The sequence below is a fragment of the Artemia franciscana genome, chromosome 3, assembly GCF_032884065.1.
Source record: "Artemia franciscana chromosome 3, ASM3288406v1, whole genome shotgun sequence".
Lineage (NCBI taxonomy): Eukaryota > Metazoa > Arthropoda > Branchiopoda > Anostraca > Artemiidae > Artemia > Artemia franciscana.
Window position 1 is genome coordinate 25,609,365 of NC_088865.1, and position 24,229 is coordinate 25,633,593.

Consider the following 24,229-nt stretch of genomic DNA (forward strand, 5'->3'; position numbering starts at 1 on the left):
TTTCCGAGAACTTTCATCAAATTATCTGTTTAGCAATGTAACCAGCTTTCTCTCCTTATATGGCTAGTTTCTGTATGGATTTAATCAAATATATCCGATTTGGATAGTTTTCCACTGAAACATTCTCTTCCTATTTCAAGTTATAATTGGAACAAACCTGCAGCATAAGGGCGTGCGGGGTGTGGACAAAGTATGACATATTTCCTTTGGGAGCTGATTGTAGACACAATTGACTATCTGTAGCAATTGGATTATATATAAAGACCAAAGCACTTGCCAGCTTGCCATCATATAGAACCTAAAAGAAAGAAAAGAAAACTCAACATTTAGGGAATAGTAAAGCCTATGTACAAGACTCAAAACAGAAGTGCCAATTTACAACACTTTGGAGAAGGGGGGGGGAAATGAAGATACAAGAAAAAGATTTTATAAGAAATCTAGTGTGCATTTTTGGATTTATCAAACAGTTCGTGGTAACGAACTGTAGTAAGGAGCGACTCGGCTCAATAGTAACCAAAACTCTAAAAAATGCAATTTTGATACCAATAGCTACATCAAAAAAATCGCATTTTAATGCTCATTTCAAATATATAACTTTCATCAAGATTAGTCTGACCAATCAAAAGTTAAGAGCCTGAGAAAATTTGCCTCAGAAATTAAATAAAAAAACAAGTTTTTTTAAAATGAAGGTAAGGAGCGACATTAAAACTTAAAACGAACAGAAATTACTCCGTACATGAAAGGGGCTTTTCTTCCTCAACGCCCCGCTCTTTACGCTAAAGTTTTTTCCTTTTTAAAAAAGTAGAGCTAAGAGAAGGAGTCAAACTTTAGCGTACAGAGGGAGGCGTATATATATATATATATATATATATATATATATATATATATATATATATATATATATATATATATAGACAATAAGAGTTTCTGCATTAAAAAAAAAGTTAGTTCTGCTGAAATATGAAATGTTTAGAACAATCACGAGACCCTCTTGCAAACACGCGTACAAAGTGAAGCACAAATTTGGTCATTTTCGTACAGGTCAGGCGAGGGGTTGAGTAAAATGGTCATATCTCTCATGCTATTGCTCTTATTTTGGAAATAAAACCTATGATTTGACTGGACCCTCAGTTGAAAGCTTACTCCAATAAACTTAAGAAGAAAATAAATTGAGACACATTAAATTGTTTAAATTTAGACGCTTAAATGCACAAATTTACACAAGCCAAGCTGTCAATAGCACAATAAGGGTGGCGAACGTGGTCCGTAATTCTCATTTGCGTAACACACAGGTATTGCTATCTAGGACCAGTACGCATGGACACTGTCAATGCGCTAAAGCATGTATGGCGGGGGTGTGTGTGCTAAGACCTATAACAGAAATGCCAAATTCAGACCAGATGGATCAATAGATTTCGGTTTTGGGTCATTAAGTTTTGGTTTTGACAAAAAAAAAATTCATTGGCTGTCAGTGACGCTTTGATTAAAGGCATAAAATACCGTTTTTCCTTCCATCAACTTTAGTACAGTGGAAAAGACCTCTGATTAGTTTACATTGTTGTCTAATGGTCACTTTCACCCAAGTCAAGTCGAATCCACGTTCCTTCAAGTTCGAATTTGGCACTTCTAATTCAGTTTCTAATACCCTTCATCATGAGCATGCGCAATTATAGTGCGCAAGCACACCGGTCCACGTTAGCGATATTTGTGTGTTGCATCTTTAAAATGACCGTTGTATTTGTGAACCCGACACCCTGATAATGATATCCTAAAAGGGAAAATACGATATATAAGATTAATAAGGCAGCAAGTAGCTGAAAAATCTTCTGTTTGCCATGGTAGCCTGCAATATTGGTTTCTTATTCAATCAGTTTGTAACTACTTATGCTACTACTAAAAACATACTGCAGCATCAAGCTGCATGAGAGCAACACGGCTGCGCTGGCCCTTCCTTAGGCCCAAACTGGTAAGATAGCTATCCTTGGAAAACTCCCCCGGAAAGAATATAACATATCTTCTTCAATCCTTCAAAGCGTCCCCAATTCAGAGCCACGCTTGAAAACAGACATAGCCGTGGCTGTTAGAATCCTAATCTTAGTTCAAAAATCAATCTTACTATTCTTCCAAACCTATTTCAATTGCAACAAAACACCCTGCTCCTTGGCTATTCTAGTTTCACCACTGTGATTGCTGTAGGTTACAATCAACTAATCTTGGTTCTAAGACATATCTTCTTATTCTTCCAAACTTTTTGAAAATAATAATGCTACTCAGGCAAGTGAAGCTATCCACTTAATCGATTTTCTCATTATCCAATATCACCTCTTCATCCTAGCTTATTCCCAGTTCAAACGACTTAAGTTTTCTTAACATTAAAATCACTCTCCAGAAACCCAATTCCCAATTTGATACTATATTCTACAGCAGCTTCTGCTGCATCCCTTAATACTAAGTCCATCAAAATCTTCCACATCAACGGTGATAGGACACAACTATGCTTCCGAGTACACGCCAAACCCACTATTAGCCTCACTTCCTACTTTTACCAAGTAACGTTGTTCTCATACATGGCACTAATGACTTCGATATACTCATCTGGGATACGATACAAGAATATAACCTTCCCTAAAGCTTTTCTATCAGCTGAGTTGTATATGTGTTCCTAATCTATAAAACTGAGAAGAAAAGAGGTGTGATGAAGTAGAAAATTCTCAGTTGTTAACTCAGTTGTGTAAAAATCTGATCAACGCATCCTCTCTTCTTCCTAAAGCCACAATGTTCCAACTGCTTAATGACATAATGTAAAATTTTCGACATAACAAAGCCACAACATGAACTTTTTCAACAAAAATCGTACAAAAAAGACACAAAAACCATGCCCAGTTTATTACTTTTCCTTCGAACATGGCTGCCTTTCTGAAAATGAAAACAATTTTAAAAGGAACACAGATACATGTCCAATAGCTTTTTACTCCCGAAGGAAATGTTTTTATTCCACAGAGTTTTCTGTATTAAATTAGAAGAAATTGGCTGTTTCCATATGCCAGCAACAGCTATTGTTTTACACTCATATAACTTCCGTCCTGAGAGAGACGTGTCCTTAGAATTTTCCCTCTCTCCTCAAAACTTTTACAGATGGTAAAACAAGAATAATCTTCCCTGAAGGCAATCAGGATCTGAGAGCAAAATCTCCCATCTGGGTGTTTATGTTGGGAAATATCACCAAGTTTTATGACAGAAAGGAAAAGCATAAATTAGCAAGTTTTTTCCTCACGGGAATTTACTACGAAATGCTAAGCTTCACGTTAAAATCCCAGAATTAGATGCAAAAGAAACATAGAGATAATGTAGTAGATCAGAGATGGCTTCTATTGATTATTAGAAAATATTCGAAGCTGATTGATGTTAATGTAGACAATTTCTAGGCTCAAGAGCGAGATTGTGGACAATAATGTTACTCCGTACATCCTTACCCCAAAAATCTCTTTGGGTCCTCTTCTTGTGGTAGATTATTAGAAGACGGCTCGTTCGAACGTGTCATCGAGCAACGCTTATGAAATGGCCAATCAGCCTAGAGCTATCGAAAAGCTTTATTAACAAGGGTGCCAGATTGCTTATATTTTTGATTTCTTTAAGTTTGACGCTAAAAAGAACATAGATTTTAAAAAAAAGATTTTTTAATGAAAGTGGCGAGTTACATTACACCTGAAAGAACGGAAATTATCCTGCATATGAGAGGGGGTTAGCCCCTTTCACATACCCCACTCCCTCGTCTTTATGCAAAAGTTTGTGTTCTTACTTGACGGTTAAATAACGGTTGAATACAACAGCAGTACGATAAAAGTGTGTCTGTTTTTTTTCTCTTTCCCAACGCCTCTAGAATAACACGAATTATTTAGAGGAAAGTTTCTCAGCTCAAATATTTGGAAGGTAAATGTGAATAAAACTATTATTGTTTTCTAAAATATTTTCAGCAAAGCACTGATCACACTTCAAGGTAGAGAGGTTTCCAGGGCCGCGGTAATCTATTTCATATACAGGGCAGTTTTGATTCATTTTACTCTTTAAAGTTAGTCTTTCCTTTCATTTGGAAGAATGTGTTTTCTTATCTAATAAACTACTATATAAATAATCGTGCTATTGAATAAACTATCACTGAACAAAACGATTTCTGTCAATGAAAGGGACATTTGACCTGGTTAAACTGCAAAAGAAAATTGAAACTTAAGACCTTACTACGAGGAGATAGATAAACAGTTCAATTAATTTTCTGAGCCAGAGGGGAAGAACAATAAAAACAAACCGTCGCCATGTGCAATAAATCTCTAAATGATGAATCTAAAAGATATTATATCAGCAGTACCTTTCATGCCCAACAACTTGAAAAACAGCGTTGTCAGTCAACAATGCCAATGCTGTACAATTATATAGTTTTCGGAACAAATACAATTCCGCGATACATTTTGATAAATTATCATTATTTATTCAATATTTATTCATTATTTATTATCATTATCTTATTTATTCAATTTTGACTCTGATATCGGTGTTTGATTTTGCTAAACTTTTCTCGATACTCAACGCCAGCCGTCAACACAGACTGCCTTTATTTACCGGATTCAGTGAGGCGAATGTTTGATAAAGTCAGGGGAGGGCATAGTTTTTCAGTATGTACTGATTTGATAGTTACATCATTGCTTGTATTCAATTGTAACAAAGTCAAGCTTGCATTGAAAGGTAACATAAACGCATAATATGTTATTTTTGAAGTTTATACAGAACTCTAAAAGTGATTTTGGGACGTTTGATTAAGTGCGTATGCGTGTAGAGGGGTTTGAATCCCCAAAACCCATTGGAGAGATCCTGGACCTTCAAACATCGTATACAGTGTTCGCACTGAAATGCATAAATACCATGATGTTTGAAGAATTTTATCGCAAGTGCTGAAAAGTATTGAATTTGATCTATGTAATCTCCTTTTTAATTTTTATTATTATCCAGAATTCTTAGCAACAAGAAACAAAACACCAAAATTTGCAAAAGTCAGGATAAAAAAGATCGGTCGTAAAAATCAATATAAATTAAATGTAACAGCCAAACTCCCGAAAAAATTTGTATCAAATGACCGAAATGACAGAAAACGATTTGCATTTCGAATAGTCTGTTTTTAATTTGTCATAACATAAAAAAAAAGGAAACACAATTCTAACCGTAGTTTCCACATAACAGCTACCCCAAATAAAAGTAGTGCTAGTATCCCATGATATCCCTTAAAGGCTATGGTATCATTTAAGCTTATAGCTGATTTAACAATTGATGCTGTTTATATATGAAAACAAATTATTCGAAAGGAAAAAATATTGACGATTATATTGATAATATATAAAACCAAAATTTTTGAGGACTTGAGCAAATTTTATTTGTTTTTATGCTATAATGATAAGAGGGAGACCGCTTGAAATATATTTTGCTTTCATTAAAGGAAAATATTGCCTTTATGAGGGTGGTAAACCAATTCATATTTGCGGTAATTTCTGTTCGTTTTAAGTTTGATATGTTTTCTATTTTGATTTTAGATCGTTTTAGGTTTTACTAATTCATCTATATACAGTGGATTATAGTAACGTCCATTTCAGCCGCAGCAACATCTAAATTATGGTAACTCCTGGAAGCGTGAGCATATTTTGATTTTATAATATTATAATTAAATGTTTCCTATAGTTTTAGCTATTTACTGACATATGATATTTTTCTTCAATTTTTCTTTGGGAACAAGATATTATAGTTATATTCTTCCATAATTTTTTTCAATCAATTCGCGGATCTTCTTACCCTACCATTATTTAAAATACGTTTTATTTTCAGTAAGCAAAAATGACATTCCAGCGTTTAGAGTTTAACTTAAGGCAATTTCCGTCGTTTTAAGTTTGATTTGGCTATTATTTCTGAGTTCTGATTGTTTTTCTTCATTCACGGTAATTTCTGTTCGTTTTAAGTTTGGCTTACTATATCAGGTCATTTTTGTTTATTTCAGGTTTTATCACTCTTCAGCGTTTTCAGAGAAAAATCCTGTCGTTGGAAAACATTCTTTTAGTTGAATCATGCAGCAGCAGCTATGACCTAGTAAAGAACGAATTCTAGTCCTTAGCAATGGAAATAAAAAAATTTGAAAAGCTGTAAAGTGAGCAAAAATCCCCAATTGAAGTTGATTCAGGAATGTTGGCTGTTATTTCGACTATCCTTACTGGTAAAAGTTTATTGCAAAAAGAAATTTATGGGAATTTTGAAACATAGCCTGAAACCACTCTAAAATGGTGTCATATCAACCTAAGCATTGCACCATTGGATTTACTAGAGCCAAAAACACCAGAAAAGAGAATTACAATACTACATCTTGAGTAACAAAGAAAATCGCGTTTTAGTCACTCGTCATTCTTTAAAATGAATAATTAAGTCAAACTTAAAATGACCAGTAGCTTTAACAAACAGGAGTTGCATTATGGTGTTTACCCCCTCCTCCCCGAAACATTTTAGAGGGTGTTGCGTTCTTTGCATTTTATTGAAAAATTTATGCATTTTGAACGTAATTTTTAATCTGTCGAAACATCAATGACACTTAAAAGATAAAATCACCAGGAAAATCAAGATGACTGAAGCGAGCTAATGAAAATAAACAGGATGTTTAGCATATTAAGATATTAGTTTCGGCAAATCCTGGAAATTCAAAATTCAAGATTTTATTAAACAGTGTTTGAAGCTGATTCAGGAATGTTAACTGTTATTTCGAAAATTCTTAAAGGTAAAAGATGAGTACGAAATCAAATTCGCGGGTATTTTGAAAAACAGCCTGAAAACCCTCTAAAATGGTGTCAGATCGACATGAGCACTGCACCGTTGGTCAGATCGACATAAGCACTACAAACAAAAAACCCAGAAAAGAAAATTACAGTACTCAATCTTGAGCAACAAAGAAAACCATGTTTTAGTCACTCGCCATTCATAGGCAACGCAATTTTTATTTAGTCATTCTCTATAATGAATAATCAAGTCAAAATTAAGACGATCAGAAACTATTACAAACAGGAGTAGGACTACAGTCCCCCTCCCCTTGAAACAATATCAAAGCTACTGGGTCCTTTGCATTTTGTTGAAAAATGTGTGTATTTTGAACAAGGTTTTTAATTTGTCGAAACTTCGACAAAAAATGAAAATAAAATCGCCATAACAATCAAGATGATTGGAACGAACAAATGAAAAAACTGGATGTTTATTTTAAACAGCGTTTTTTATTATTATTCCATGTTATAATTACAAATATATTAAGTTTTCAGTAAAGCACAAATGATACTATAGCCTTTAAAAGGTTTATGAGGGGGGAGGCGGAAGCCTTACTCCTGTTTATGGTGATTTTTATCCCTTTGAAGTTTTATTTGACAATTTATTTATCGTGCCCACAAATATCATTAGTAAATACTAAACTCATACCCATATGCCCTATAATGCCCAAAACACGATTGAGAGGAGACCCATAATAAACTACCATCACAAGGTGGAGGCTAAACATCTCAAAAAGCCCCCCAGACAAGCAACAAAACCCAGAAGAACCATGAACTCCTCATGATATAATGTAACATAGCATTGTTGAATATGCTGTAATCCCCGGGAAGTGGTCACTCCTTAAAGTCATCTTATAACATTGTTCGCGACCATGACTCCGGTTAGGTGAATTGGCGGAAGGTCTATCGGAACACCACTATAGAGTTACACAAGAGGATTTTACTCCCGTCGATAGGAGTGAGAATAAGGAGCTTACAGTGAATTCACATCAACATCCGGAGTAGCTTAAACCTTTCATATCCAGCCTATCCTCGTCAAAACCGTCTTAAACGACACAATTAAAACAAACAAAAAAAAACGCATCTAAATAATCTTCATTTTCCAATAATTTTCCACATTTGAACAATATTGGAGTAGCCTGTCATATTCTTAGCTTATGAATCCAAGCGAAAAAAAAAACTACATTCGTAGAATTTTAACAAATAAAAGGAATGATAAACCTGAAGCCGGTTCGACCTTTTAAAAAGATCAAGAAAGCATATCAACATCCCGAGGGGAGTAAAACTCAGTGCAAATGATCCTTTTAAGATTCTGAAAAGGGGGAGAGAGCTTTCCAGAAAATGTCTCCAAATCCAAATATTCGAAACATCTGGAACCATTTAAAATGAACAAGCAGTGAACTAGTGTAGATAAAAGCCTTCCAGCAGTAACAGAACATAGATATTCGTGGGCCGCAAAACAGTTCAACTAATTAAAAATTCCTAATATTTCCATATATTATTTCGGACGAGCAGAATTATGTAAGACTACGTTCAGAAATTTGCTGAAGAATAAACATTAGAATATAAACAAAAAAGTGATAGGGAAATTACAGGGATAGAAATTAGAGGATTAGGGATAGGGAGATGAATATTTAGACAAGATAACTTCTGGCGTTCGCTAGTAGGTAAACCATCACTCATAAAGAAATCTAAGAATTCCTGCGGATTATTCATGAAGTTTACGTTTGTTTGAAGTAAAGGATATCACAATTACCACCATTTGTGTGGTATCTTAGACTGAAATTACAAACAACAAATAAACTTGGGAGAGAATTGTATACACGGGTATTCTACAATATTTAAAAATTAATTGTAGAACTGGCACTAGTAAACCTACCTCCAGAAAGATGTTGATCTAATTCTTTATTAAAACACATTTATATCACATTCACTTTACAATAAAAAATTTTTGAATATGCAGCTATTGGAATCTAGTCTTTACATACAGTCGTTTAAGATTTGAAAGCAAATAAATTGCAACAAAAACAATTTGTATACCATTTTGACCATTTTATATCACATTGAATAGTTCCCTATTAGAATACTATATAGTGGTGGTATTTTTGTGTGTTCCACTCGAACGCACGGCTTTTCTACAAAAATCAAAGAGAAAATTCCACGAAAATTAAAACATAAAATGAGAAAAAATATGCTTATACGAAGGTACCTCGAAAAGAAAGAACGTTCAAATACCATTACTTCTACCCAGTTATTGTCCATGGCATTGTTATGCTCCAGTTTGATTCTAGGCGAGATCCGTTAAAGTAGATTATTGATCAATTGTGCCACTTTAAAATGCTAGATACAATACCGCCACGTGTGAGGTACATAGTCTAATAAGATTTTTGAATGCAAGATAAATGCAATCGATAAAAATTTACAGACAAATTACAGAGGTGTAGGGACCTGTGATGAACGAAGCATTAGTTCAAATATTATTTACCATGGTTGCAGCGAAAGCTGTAACCTAGTAAAGAGCTAACCACAGCGTAGGCCTATAGTAGCCAAAAGTTCAAAACATGTTAAAAAAAAAGTTCGGTGAGACGAGTTTTTCAATCAAGTTATTCAGGATTACATCAATATGACATCAGATCAAGATGAAAAGTGTACAATTGGAATCGTCATTTTCAAAAACCCTAAACTGGACATTTACAGTTCCCCACATAGAAGAGCAAGGAAGATCACCTTTTGCATGGATATAACTGATGCGTCTCCTTCTTCTTGCACCAGGGATAGTAGGCCACCTCAAAATCGTGGAGATGCCTAATGGATCATTGAAAAGCTACTACTTGTATCTATGTGCTTTCTATAAATTTTCCTTGACAAGTCTATCGTAAAGTGTCATTTGATACCAAACTGGGACTTTGAGACGAAGTCTACGGAAGCATAATAAGGGAACTACTATAATCTCCATGGTCAAAAACCTTCGAGGATTCAAACTCGGCTCTTTTAAGCTCCCCCTCTCAGCCTCCTTAACGTTTAAATACTAATATATGAATTTTTTTGGGGAAAAAACCAACGAAAGAAGAAATAATTTTATTTATTTGTTTTCATTTTCATGAAAATAATTAAGTTTTAATCTGCAACTTCTCAACATACCAGTGATAATACACTTAAAGAAAAGATTAGTTTATATTTAGAAAAATACTATGATTTTAATTTTGAAAAATTCATGATTTTGAACTAAAATTATAAGCTACTTAACACAATTTCATTTTTTGATTTTTTAATTGGGTTGGAATATCACGTAATATCGTCGGCCGTTGATATTTTATTCAAATTTGTATTAGATTATAATATGAAATCAGATTTGCATGTTTGATATTGTCTCAGTGTACTAAGCCGACAATTTGCATATTTATGGCTTCTAAGGTAATTGTTGTGTTTCACTTTGATTCTTGGACATAATTCTTTGTTTTCACTTAGTCAATTGTCAAAAAAAAATTTTTTTATCACTTTTATAGATGCGTAATGAGTTTCATTATTATTGTTTTAACACCGCTTTATCCATCATTTAGACTCACCAACTTTTATGACTGGTACACCACTACATTTTGTAAAAGATTCAAGTTGCCAAAACTCGAAGATTGTGGTGATATCATTCTGGTGAGCCTTAATTGTTATCATTTGAGGGTTTTAGTTTTTTTTTTATCTTTTTTTTTCCCAATAATCCATTTTTTTTAAAGAAAAGGTTCTCTACTATGAGATGTACATATATTTGGACTAAAATCAGAGAATCTGCCCTATTTTCGCAGAGAATCGGCCAGCACTTGACTGGGGCAATCTAATAGGATCCAATGAAATCTAATAAGGGAATCCAATGAAAATTTAGAAGCCATAATTTAGGCCAGGCAGTTTGGCGGAATCCGGTGAGTAAATCTGTCTCAATTTTACTAAAGGAATCTATTAAGCTCACCAAAACTACCGATCTTTGCCTCAGGATATCTACCGAAACTTGGCTAAAGAATGTACCAGATTTCTTTTCAGGGAATCTTTATGACATCAGCTCAGAGATACTGCGTACTTCACGAACTACTTTCCTAAAATCATTCCATCCAAGACATATAACAATAAATTCTAAAGCCCCCAGTTTCGCAGCCAGCTGTTTCTGGGATATTCTTCAAAAATTTTCATTATGATGTCTACCAATGACACAAATACAAGATAATTAATTACCCTTCCTGAACGTAAGCCTCAAATTCTACATGGGATAACTACCAAATCATGCTCATGCAGCACAGCGGATGGGGGCGTGATGACCAGATCTATTGGGACACGCTGGACTATTAACATGAAACTTACACACAGTTCTGAGGAGCTGGACCGAGGGATGCAACCTATAAAGTATTTCAATGACCAGTATTCTTGTCTAATATATTCTTCAGTAGATTTGACAAAAATGTTTGCAGGATTTGCAGATGATTTGGAAGAAAACAATACAGAGAAAAATTGCCAAAGGCAAAATAGACAAGAAAGTACATCCCGAGCGTTTCAGAGACTGTTCAACTACTTGAACTCTCAGAGCTAGTATAAGGAACTTTACAGTCCCTTAATTACGAGTCATCTTGTCGCTGCTCAGTGAACTTCCTAAATTATAGTTGCGAAACTTCACAGCTTACATTCCTAAAATCTTTCTATCTATGATCAACATTATCAAATGCTAAAGTCTCCAATTTGAAACCCAACTGTTCTTGGAATATTCCCCTCGATTTTTTATTCTGATGTTCATCGACCATGACCTTTCCTAATTTAAGCCTCCATTCACTCTTGATTCCAAATGAAGACAATCCTTCTTCTTAGCCCTTCTTTATCGATCAAACCAGCTTTCAATTTACAATAATGAAATCAATGAGGTTAGTTGTCCTACTATCATACGAGTACCAAACTAACTTATGGGTTATTTTATGAATAGGTACACTTTTCATTATTACGAGGTCATAGTACCAATAAAACTGCAGCAGTCAACTACCTTAGTTTCTCCATCTGTACCAAATTGAACTACGCAATAAACATCTATTCTGATTTGTACTGGCCTCAGTGGAAAACTGCTCTTATAAGAATGCAATATTTATTTCTATTAGTTCCTACAACCGTGTTTAAAGCTCATACGAGTCAAAACTCCCTCCGTAAATTGGTTTTACCTTGCATATATCACTATGGTTTGAACCCTTGTATTTATTTTTTGGTCATATAGTATTCAACTAGAACACTATACTACTTTTCTACTAGAACTAGAATTCTTTAGAACTAGAATTCTACTAACAATACTTTAGATCTGTGATTCCCAACGGGGAGCGGAGAGGGCACTGGCCCCACCGGTGGGGCATAGCAATATTTTGGTGGGTCATGGTCAAGACGTGCAACCTTCGGCTGACTATACTTTTGACGCTTAATTCTGAAAAAAAAGAAAAAACACTTCTAATGTGAATTGTCACACTCGAATGCCTTTAAAAAGCAAAACCATACCGCCCTCCTCCCCTTCTCTCTAGTGTGCAGGTGTTGTGACACAAGTTACAAATACAAGGCCAACATTTATCCCATGATAAATACTTACTCTACGATGATTTTCAGGCAGCTGTTGATGACTTTCTGAATCAAACTTAAACTGACTTTTATACGATGGACCAAGACGATGAAGTGCACAGACCTGATGGGTTGTAAGTGCCTCACTAAACAAATACACTGCTGCCATCTGACCACAAAAAACTCTTTCTTCGTCTAACTCAGGCGTAGCACCAATATAGCACTTATCAAATGGCTAAAAAATAAAATAATATGATCTCTGACAAATATGGGAAAAATAAACAATTTTTAGACGGGCTACAGGAGTTACTTTTAGCCAAATTGAACGCCATTATGAGACTATAATTCAGCAGTTTAACACGTACGGCAAGTCCAACAATTTTGTGAAAGGAGAAATGTAGTAAGGAAATAGATTAGAGATAATGCTTTCTTTAAAAGATTATGTAAATCCCTTTTTATTAAGGAATTAAGGGAAACGTGAAATATTAAGATTTTGTTGGGGATATTGGAGTTTTTTTGCATCAGTCTCTTCAGATGGTTCAGATTAAATAGCTTTTTGGATAGGTTACAATAAAAAAAGAAGAAAAAATAACTTTTTTCATTTCATTCCATAGTCTACTTGCCATAGCCAGATTTTTTGGGGGTTTGAGTAGAACTTTCCAATATACTCTTCGGAACTTTAAACACTACCAAAACATTTTGATGACGCTCAATCAAAAGTCACAATCAGTACAGTTTAGTCACGAAGTCTGGATGATTATGATGTTTAAGAAACGGTAAATTGTACAATGGTCCTGTTTCTGCCTTTGGCGACTATTCCGGTCACAAAATTATTGCCGTTTTCTTGATTCGAGCAAAACAGGGAATTTTTATTTTAACCAAATTTTGATTTGGGCAACAACCATGGCCGGCCCTAGACGTTTTTGGGGTAAAAGGACTATTTTACCCCCCCCCCCCCGGTAGACCGAAATATATTTATACACCCTTAATGTAAGTTGTGCAGGGTTTTCTAGTAAAAAGTGTAACAATAAATTCATTGCTAAATTTGCTTGACGGGTACGACGGTGTTGAAGTCCTTAAGAATTTTTGCAACGCTTTTGATTCCTTTCCACCTTCCACCAAATGCTACAATTTTCTTTCCTCTTTTATGCTCCCGAAGGCTTTTTACTACTTGGCATAATGTATAATTTGTTTATATTGTGGCCTAGCAATGACAAATTACTATACAGCAATACAGTTCCATGACGTATTATTAAAATTATAAATCAATGTACAGCTGTTCACATTGGTCACTCAAGTCAATGTGACGAATTCAGTGTGAATCGGAGGTGAAACTCTGATTCAGGATCCTGTGTCGTCCTGCGGACGACACAGTACACAGCGATGCATTTCCGGTCAACAGAAATGATTAAATTAATATGGTTTGATTATTTGAATTGTAAACATATAGCGATTTGAATTAAAATTCACTTAATTGTGGTCATTTTTCAATAATAAGAATAACTGATAGAATATTTGCACTGTTCAAAAAACTGTAGGCACTGGAAAATATAATCATAAATAAATGAAAATGCATTTGCATTCCGTTTACCTTACGCACTGCATCACATTCCCTCAAACTAAAATGCTTTTCTTCAAACACAAAAACTGATTAAGTCGTTTCTAAACTCATTATTTTTAATATCGGCATTTTAATTGACACATTGTAAACTGCATATATTTCGTTCAGAAAGGGAACAACCTGCAAAATGTGTGTATGTATCAATGTTTACACGCGTGGATTGCATAAAGGTCTGAGGCATATTTAACTGTTATAACCATCAAAATTCGTTCAAGTTGATAAGTACTAAATGGCATTATAAGGTAAAAATTTGTTTGAGTCCTGGCGGATTTTGTGTCGTCAGACTGCCGCAGCGTATTCCCTCCCACTTCCGACTAAATCATAAGTAAACAATTGCACTGTGACCTCTTTGTGCTCACGTAATAATTTCATATTTAAGGAGCCTTAATCAAAACATGGAATTAAACAATTTCTATTAAACAATTTTCTTGCAGTTAAATTACAACAACACCTGCTTTACAAGAAAATATATCTACATTAGTCTTCCCCCCCCCCGTCCGCTTGGGTGGTCATGTGGTCACCGATAAATTTTGTGTCTGGGATATAATATCTGTTAATTTTGTGTGAGCTTGTGCAAATCAAAAGGGGGTTCAAACCAGAACCAATACGCGATAAGAGGGACTTAATGTAAATTTAGTCGTTGGCATTTTCGAAGTAATTTATTAGATTTATCATTACACTAGCCCTACGTAAACACGACTCTCCTTGAGAAATTTGAAATTAGTGCCATATTATTACTAGCAACTGATGTGCGTTGCAACAAGAGGGATTGTGCGAGTTGAGGCAACTTCATGCCTATAAAATCACACCATTCTTTAGGTGATATAGATCAGTTTTGGAGGTTCTGCAATTATAATTTTTGTCTCGATTAAGTCACATGGTTCCCGGCAGCGGTCTCTCCCTTCGACACAGAGTGCACCTCTGAACCCTTTGCCACAGAGGGCACCCTACGCGACCGCTCACTTCATGTACCCCAAGAACTGCCCCTGACAGCAACAACGAACAGATTGTTTTATCGTGACTGCTTACCTAACTCCCCTAATCCTAGTCACCTAAAATACTATGAGAGCAAGTTTTTGCCTACATACCATATACATAGAGAAAAAAAGCAAACTTAAAGAAAAACAATAGAAATCTCGTGTGGAAGCTTCATTTGTCTAATTTATGATTAAAAAAAAGTTGGTCAAGCTGTTACCGGCCAGTTAGCCAGCTGGTAAGGAAAACTCCTCGCGAAGAGAAAAACAGCAACTCTTCACGAAGGTTAATACTGATTTTTCTATTTAAAAAAAAACAAAGAAAACAACAACAACCAAAAAAAAAAACAAAAAAACAAAAAAAACAACAAAAACAAGTGATATATCTAAAAAAAATATTTGCTCCGTCACATGGTTTCCCAATATTATCATACAGAGTGAATGATCGCATAAAGTTGGGGAAGGGCTCATTCAGTCGCAAATTCTTATTTCTGATTTTTTTTCTGAAGGGCTAAAACTGACTGGTGCGCAGCCTGTCAATTCTTCAATGTACCATGTGCCAGGTGCTCAACCAGTTCCACAAAAAGATATGCCTCTGGAGGCGACATGATAAGTGTAATCCTAGGAGTAAGAATCCCCATATTGTGTGAATTGTCTATGCAAAACAAGGTTTCATAGATATATGCTAATAGAAATGTAATCATTTTGAACCTTATTAAAATTAGACTTATACCAGGATTTTCAACATGTTTGTTTGAAACAAAGGGCCCATGTTTAAACCCATTTGTCCTCCTATCCAAAATTTTTGCAACCGAAATGGTATATAAAGGCGAGCTGGTTTGCAGATTATTACAATGACAAGGCTAATTGTGCAACATTCACATCGAAAATCAAAACAAGTTAAACACATAGTTGATAGGAAATGAGCATATTATACCTTGTTGAAATAAGATTCACGCAAGAGAATTTCAATATACATTATTAGAGGGCTCTAGGCCCCATAGAGTTCATGGGCACGTACCCACCACATTAAGTCGTTCTTATTTTGACTCGCTAATAGTAAATATGAAGCCAATACTGAAATATTGGCATCCATGTCGAAATGATTGTTCTAGAAATAAACTGAGCTACTCCTAATTTGATTATAGCTGCCTAACTAACAAGAGCCAAGAGCTCATATGGCACTTGTGAAGAGGTCGGAAGAGCCAAAATTTCGCAATGTTGTCGCGGTTATGTTTTTTTTTTTTTTTTTTTTTTTTTTTTTTTTTTTTTTTTTTTTTTTTTTTTTTTTTTTTTTTTTTTTTTTTTTTAAGGCTATCATGATAAGCACCACTGCGCGAGATTTCTGCCTCTGAAGCTGAATAGCTTTTTCTATACTTTTTTATCGCTTAAAATCCATTGCTTCATTTAGCTCCTCCTGCGCTTGTTGGCCCAAACTATAGCAAATTCCAGATTTAATCACCATAAAACATGATCCCATCTGATATTGTTGGTAAAAGTGTTAGCTAGGGCCAGATATTTTAAAAGGTTTTGAACTTAAATTAAAAATTAATATTTAAAATGAGAGAGTAAGAAAAAAAACTTATAAAAATTGTCACTGTCAGAAATTGAGCCTACAACCTTTGGGGTAGTATACCAACACCATATCCACTGCGCTATTCATGTTTTCAAGGAGAGATTTTTAAAATTGTTCTTCTAATTTTTCCGAATTAACTGCCCCCCCCGATGGTAAAATCAGAGAAGCGACTATTTCTAACTTAATCAGGTCCCGTCCCTGATACGCCAGCCAATTTTCATCGTCCTAGCTTATCTGGAAGTGCCCGAACTAGCAAAACCAGGACCGACAGATCGACGGACAGAAATTGCGATCGCTATATGGCACTTGGCTGATGCACAAGTGCCATAAAAATCCATCATAATTCCCTCTCCCTTCCCATTATAACTTTCATATTATGACGGTTTATTGTCTGCACTCTATTGTTTGAAACTAATACTTTGAAAACTATTACTGCTTTACTTGCGCTTAACAGCCAAGGAAATTAACCACATATTCAGCAAGCAACCTTGTATAACTCTTCATAGGTAATGTAAGCAATATGGCCAAAATAAAATTCCTCCCCCACATAAAGAAATGTTAACGAAATCACAAACATTTTCCATAATAATGCTCCACAGCCCCCCCCCCCACAGCAATAAATAGTATCCTTGTTAAACCAGTATTATTATTCTGATCATTTCATTTTTTGCCTGCTTTCCCTTCCTCCACTTCCTTCCCATTTATGACAAAAGCAAAAACGATCAACAAGTTTCACTCTTTTTGAGTAAAAGTCACACAATCCGGTGAAGAAATCTTCAACAGGAAAAGCGATATTTTTTCACTATTGGGATATCCTTAGAAAAATGACTTGTCAGAAAACACCATCGTTAGACTGTTCTATATTTTTCAGAAAAGTAAAAAAAAAGAAGACAGCATAAAGAAAAATTCATCTCAAACTTTTCCAAGTTAATCTAAGCGGAAAGGAAATCCATTTCAACCATGAAAATTGGAGCAGGAGAAAAACGTTGCAAGGAATTTAAAGTGGATATTCCTTGTCGCAGAAAAATGAGCTGTTTTATTCATCTGTGATAGGTCGAAAAGGATTAATGTTTAGACGGAGAATAAAAAATTTATAAAGAGCTTTGAACGTTGGATTCATCTTTTCAATCATTCGGGAACTTTTTTTGAAACCTGTTGTTACTACATGATCAAAAACTTTTCAAACATACAAGACGCTTTCCTTTAGTCCTTAGATATGTGTTGGGCGCATGCTGTCTCTGAAGTCAATATAACATCCAAACCCTGTGCATAACCGACATATTAATTTTACCAATAGAATATTCAATGAAAAAAGAACTGCTGGATACGAACCTTCTTTGAATATTTCACTTTTCTTTTAGAAAATTATAAAACATAGCTTTGAAAAAAGAAACACGATCAAGGATTGTTTTTTTATCATTAACATAAACTGAATGCTGAAGTTTATTTAACCACCAAAACTTAACCCCATATAAACAAAAAGACAAATTTGCTCAGAGAGAAATGAATACGTATGTGTCATCATCGTATTTTTTCACATTTATCAAATAAAACTTCAATAGTTTCTACATCTATTTTCAGGTGGCCACCTCTCAAGTAGAAAGTGTTTTTATGAATGCTTTATAAATGTTATTGCCACTGTCTCATTTTGAACTTAAAAATACATGAGACTTTCGTTAGCACATTGTGAATGTTAATAAAACAGGTGGTTGTATACTATCATTAATACATACTTGTAGTAAATTATAATTAAAGTACAAAAAACATGCGTGGCCGTCATTCGCAATGAAGTTTACAATATAAACTTCGAAGAAATATTTAGCCACCTATATATTTAGTATACTTTATGTTCACTCTTAGTTTTATTGCAGGTTAGTACTTTAAATTTTTAAAAATTATTTGGGTCTGCTTTAATGTAAAACTTATATTTATTCTAAATAAATCGGTGGCTACTGCCCCTAGCCCCTCCCACTCTATAAGCTAGTGTTCAGCGTTTTCTTCGCAATAATTCGCTTTGGGAAAACTAACATTTATGTAATAAGTGGTAGAGAGTCACCCATCAACACCCATATTGAACACTTGGTCCAGCTATAATCCTCCAGATTAAGGAAGGTAAAGGTAAAATTTTCCCATGGAAAGTTAGAAAATTGCAGTCTAAAAATTATTTTTTACGCCTACCCTTCCGACGTATAGAAAGATTCCAAGACTTCCTCCTTAACAGTTGATGCTCAAGTATGCATTACTATGTAATCGTTAGCAATAAAGTATAACCTACACTGTCTGTAATAACCATTCTTTGTGCATAAACTACATACCTATAAAAGGCAAAATAAACCACCCTATGGAAGCGTAACCTCCAAAAACTACGAGACTCTTCCGTAGTTCCAAATCATTACAAATAATGTTTCTACGAACTGTGTCGATAAGTGCTCCTTCGATTACGGAACTGCCAGAATTCAATAAACAATACATTTTATTTTTAACCATTCGTACAAAAATTGCAACCTGTAAAGAAAGGATAGATACAGGAATACAAAAAAAACAAACTTTTTTTTAGATCAGAGATTATGGTTACCTCGAAGAATTGAGATTAAGTAGCTTTTGGAATGAAGGCTCTGTAGTCAGTTTTTTATTTTATCTTAGAGAAATTAGGCTTTATAGTATTGAGTAAAAAACGGCCGTTCTTTTATTTTTTTATTTTTTTAATCACCAGTTATATTATACCGTTTTGAAAACTTTTGAAAGTTTCTCCCTTGTCGCATTTAAAAATTCAAAAAATACACTACTTCGATTATTATAGTTCTACGATTTCTTTTAGTGAAGAAGTATGGTGGTACTGGGATCAGAATAGGTTCAAGGATTAAAAATAGTCGTCACAAAAAGGCGAGTATCGAAAAAATACGGGAAAATCTATATTTACAATTTTATACAATCCATGCTTCAATAGGACAAGAAAATATTATATTTCGTTTCGGAATTAAAACCAAAGTCGGCAATTGGTCTAAACATCGCTTAAACGCCTAAGAATAAAGCGCAATAGAAGCATATGTATTTGCTATACGAATTCGATTCATTAATGTAAATAATTCCCCTTACCTCGCTAACAGATACGGGCCAGTTCATATCTGTACATGAAGCGAGTTGACCATTCACAAAACATCTCACTTCACTTTTGCCCCATCGAGAGTAAACATGAACTATCGATAATGCGTACCTAAAAAAGAAAGTATAATGAAATTACCGCCAGAGGCCTGAATTCTACATTTCTATTCCTCTCCTTGGTTCTAATGAGGTTACAGTTGCCATTTCTGGTGCATTCCCAACTGGTTACAGGGATACCGAAACATCCTTGTTGCGTTACTTTAATAAAAATTGTCCTATGGACTGGCCAAATTTCTCGTCCCTGTATTTCCACTATTTCTCCATTATGCCGATCATAGTACCTTTACTGAAGAATGAGCCATTCAATTGTTTGGGTATAGGCATTATAACACAAAAAACACCACTCCCTCTCTTGTATCCGCGTACCGTTTTAACCCATGCAATATATAACAATTATTATACTAGCTTTGAGAATTCCTTTCTGGACGATGAACTTTTTTTCATAATAATCTTCCCCTCCCCCTCAAAATCAAACATTCATGAACACATTATCCTAAACTATTCGTCCCTTTTAGAAAAGACGATTGTTCCCATCCTATCTTATTTCCATTACTAGATAACCCACACAATGAAATTTATTCGTTTTATTCTTATGTCACATCCTTATAAAGATGGCACCTCAGACATTCATAAAAAGGTCACCCTGACTGTAAATTTAAGACTATGTCATCAATCTAATCCCATGCATTAATCAAGAAACAATTGACGTTAAAATATTGTTGTCTTACCCCCTCTTTGGGTAAAAACGAGGGGATCGCGCACGCGTCTGATGAAAATATTAACATCATCACAAGAGCAGATCAATTTAGGTTGCTGCAACATCTATAATAATCGCCTCCTTTTTGGGCTTTTTTTTACTCAAATTTCAAATAGCAAACATCTACCAGCAGGATGTTATCCAATATGAGTATAATTTGTAATTTTATAAGGGTTCTGCGGTCTAATTGCTACGAAAGTCAAGCGAAGGACTTCCTTTAAATATTAAGGATTATGTTCATAATAAAAAAAGGAACATCAAAGTAACAAGTAATATTCTCCGTTTGACACATTCGGTATAAAAAATTACAAAAAGAAGATAAAAATGCAAGGAAGCAACATGCAACTTATTTTTTTTTATATATATATAATATAATAATCCTTATTCCTACATTAAACTGAAAACCTTGCAAGTATGATATTCTATTTTAGGTGTTTTTAATGCGTTTCCCCCCTCAGAAAATACCCCCGCGGAAACAGAAATTATTCCCAAAATTTTACTCCCCAGAAGGAAAGTTCCCCCTGCAGAAAACTTTCCAGGGGGAAAGTCCCCCTGCAGAAAACTTTCCCGCGAAAAATGTCCATATATTTCCCAATAACAATTACTATTTGTAAGCAATGGAAAAACTACAAACTTAAAAAGGCACTTGAATTTCTACAATGGGGCTCTCTGATTGTTTTGTAGTTTGGGAGGGAGTGAGATACCCCAAAGGAAGCAATTCAATGCCAAAACATTCCAGCTTTCTTTGGGTCATCAGATGAATACATAATCAGTTTTAAGGGAGAGACAAGAGGAGGGTGGAGGTAGAAATTGATGTATGATCCCCAGGGCCGTAACCATGATTTTTAAGGGGGGGGGATAAAAAATTTAAAAAACACATCAAAATGTGAAACTGATATCTATTCCCTTATGATTTTTGGGAATATTTCTGGTGTACGCTATTATTATGAAAATGAAGAGCAACATTAAACCCCAAAACGAGCAGAATTCATCCTCCATAGGAAAGGAACTACCCCTTCCTTATCCACATTTCCACCTCATGGCCGCATTAACTTTCATGACCATGTACCTTTGTACCTGCGACATGATCATAGTACCTTTACTGAAGAATTAGCCGCTCAATTGTTTGGGAATCCATGTTATAACATAAAAAATACCACTCCCTCTCTTGTATCCCCGTACCGTTTTAACACATGCAATATATGGCAATTGGTATACAAGCTTTGAGAATTCCGTCACAACTTTTTTCGTAACAAGCAATGGTCTCATGAAAAATTCAACCCATTTCCTTACCTAACCCAACTTATATGTGGTCACAGCAATCTGAATTATTTTTGCATAGAATTGGAAAAATGGCATTCCACTCTGCTCGTGTGGTGATGTTGAAAATGGTTATCACCTCCTATCTGAATGTGCCAATTATTCTATTCCTCGTCAAAGTTGGTAGGTTGCATATCTTTTGATGCTTGCACACTGAGGTTGTTTATCTGTAGCTCGGTTTTGATGAAACGTTCAAATGAGCTGTTAGTCTTCATTTCTTTCAATTTCTATTTACTTTGTGTTTTTTTTCTAACTCGTTCCTTAATGATTGGATTTGTAATTGATACGATCCGATTGATCGTATTTAGATCCGATTTCTAAAGTGTTCAGCTTATTGTCCAGTTCGTAGTCCTTTTCACTCTTTCTTTTTCTGCCTCTTTTACATTATCCTTAGTTAGAGTATTTATCTATCTATTCCTCTCTTTTTCTATTTATTTAATTCCTTTCAACGACTTGTGTTCCTTATGCACAACTCAGAAATTACTATTGTCAATTAATAAGATTATTTAAGCATATTGTACATTGTAAATACAAATTGGAAATCCATTACTGATATTTACTTCCTGTTGAACAGCAATGGTAAACTTGTTGGTAGGATAGTAACTAACACTACTATCCAAAGAAGAATTGCTATAGAAGTATAGGCTAATACTTGTAGCCAAAAATTGTTAAGAAAATCTCGGAGTTGAGATTAAGTACCCCACCTTGGTACAACTTATAACTACCTTCTATTACGGTACCAGGCGCTTGGGTTGTAGAAGAGGTGAACGCACGCGAGTGTAGCCAAGAGGAAATTATGCCCGGAGGTGAAAACCCTCTTAACTCGGAAATAGTAACTCCTTGGTATCTTCCCTACCGAGAAATGACAAATTAAAATTGGGGTTCAACATCCCAAATTACACCAAACTGTAATCTCCTAATATCTACCATTTTGGCCAGAAAATACACAATAATATAAACAAAGGACTCATTATATTCTCTTTGTGATCTGACAAAAACTGAACTGAAAATTGAACAAAAAGCAATTTACATCTCGTGTACTGATACGAGATAATTGAAAAGTTGGAGTGATCGTTGCCTTTTTCCAAAAAAAGGTGATTGGAGGAAGAATCACTAAATCGATTAAACTAAACTAGTTAAAGATAAGGTCGAACAGGGAAAACGTGGCTCATATTTTGGCAGACAAAACATTAAATTCTAATGACAAGTTCATCTATAGGTGACTCATCTTTGCAATTAAAATACTTTGTCACATAATCTGATAAATATTTGGATATTCTACACCATCTAATAACTTGTATGCATCACAGTGGACGATTGACAATAAATTTGTTCTGCGTTTATAAAAGTGCTCACAAAACAAAATTCACAAAGAAAAAAATGGTTTCAAACTTTGCTTAAAAGCAGGCTTAACAATGCTAGATAATACACTTTTCAGTATTTTATGTTTCCCAAAATTTTCGAACTCTTTATTCATGTTTTCCGATATTTCCATTTTCCTACCAGCTGATTCATCGTGTATGTTTGTATAAGCTAACACCCATAAATTTTCGGAATGTACTTTTATATGTGGAAACTATAGGAAAAAAGTGCAAGCTTGTTTTTTTTTGCACATAGTTATGTCAGATAAAAACACAGCAACAGTTACATTAGACCTAGCATCTTTTCCCTTAGTATTCTTGGAGCAATCATTCCAAGTCTTGTTAGGTTATGATTTTCCCTTGGTATTTATTGAATTCACTAAAAATGATATACATATTTTAACTTAAGAGTTGCAATTTGACTGAGTTTGAGACGGCTTAAATAATTTAAGTATTTAAAATATACACTTTGGCCTTACCATTTTCTCGGAGAAAACTCAAATTTCACACAATGTTGAAATCCCCTTCCTTTGATTTTCATACATGTAAGAACCAAACATGATCCAACGAAATGAGCAGCATAGCCAACACCCTTGGATGTCTTGAAGCTAAAAAAGGCAAAAAGAATTGCAGACATCTTCCAGGAATTGTCATAATACTATTACAAATATTCAACAATCATCCATTGTTATGTTTGCATATAGCTAAATCAAATTTGCTGAGGAGTACCAATGTCAAATCTATAGTCAAAATCTAATACATTTGCTCCAATTAATATATACACGAAATTGTGACAACTATAAAAATGGACGAAAACTCATTTAAAAAACACAATTTTTCCATGAAGAGCAAAGAGCGACATTGAAACTTGTACAAATACATTGAACAGGTACAAAATAGCTTATTAGATAATACCAAACATGAAACGAATAGAAATTGCTGTGAATGGAGAAACAAAACCCAGGACGAAGAAACATAACTATAATGAATGAAGTTAAACTTAAAATGAGCATAAGTTACCACAAACAAGTATAGTGTCACCCCTTCCCCTTCTAGC

General features: G+C 34.6%; 1 protein-coding gene across 8 annotated transcripts in view; it reads right to left on the reverse strand.

Annotated features, from left to right (window-relative positions):
* LOC136025077 (neurobeachin-like) overlaps positions 1 to 24,229 on the reverse strand; it is a 271,780-nt gene that overhangs the window by 128,121 nt on the left and 119,430 nt on the right. For all 8 annotated transcript variants that reach the window (XM_065700792.1, XM_065700791.1, XM_065700790.1 and 5 more), the window contains 4 exons: positions 23,652 to 23,780; positions 19,669 to 19,786; positions 12,433 to 12,636; positions 158 to 298 (listed from right to left, as the gene is read on the reverse strand). In XM_065700792.1, the coding sequence (XP_065556864.1) occupies positions 158 to 298; positions 12,433 to 12,636; positions 19,669 to 19,786; positions 23,652 to 23,780 (592 nt within the window). The remainder of the gene's footprint in view (positions 1 to 157; positions 299 to 12,432; positions 12,637 to 19,668; positions 19,787 to 23,651; positions 23,781 to 24,229) is intronic.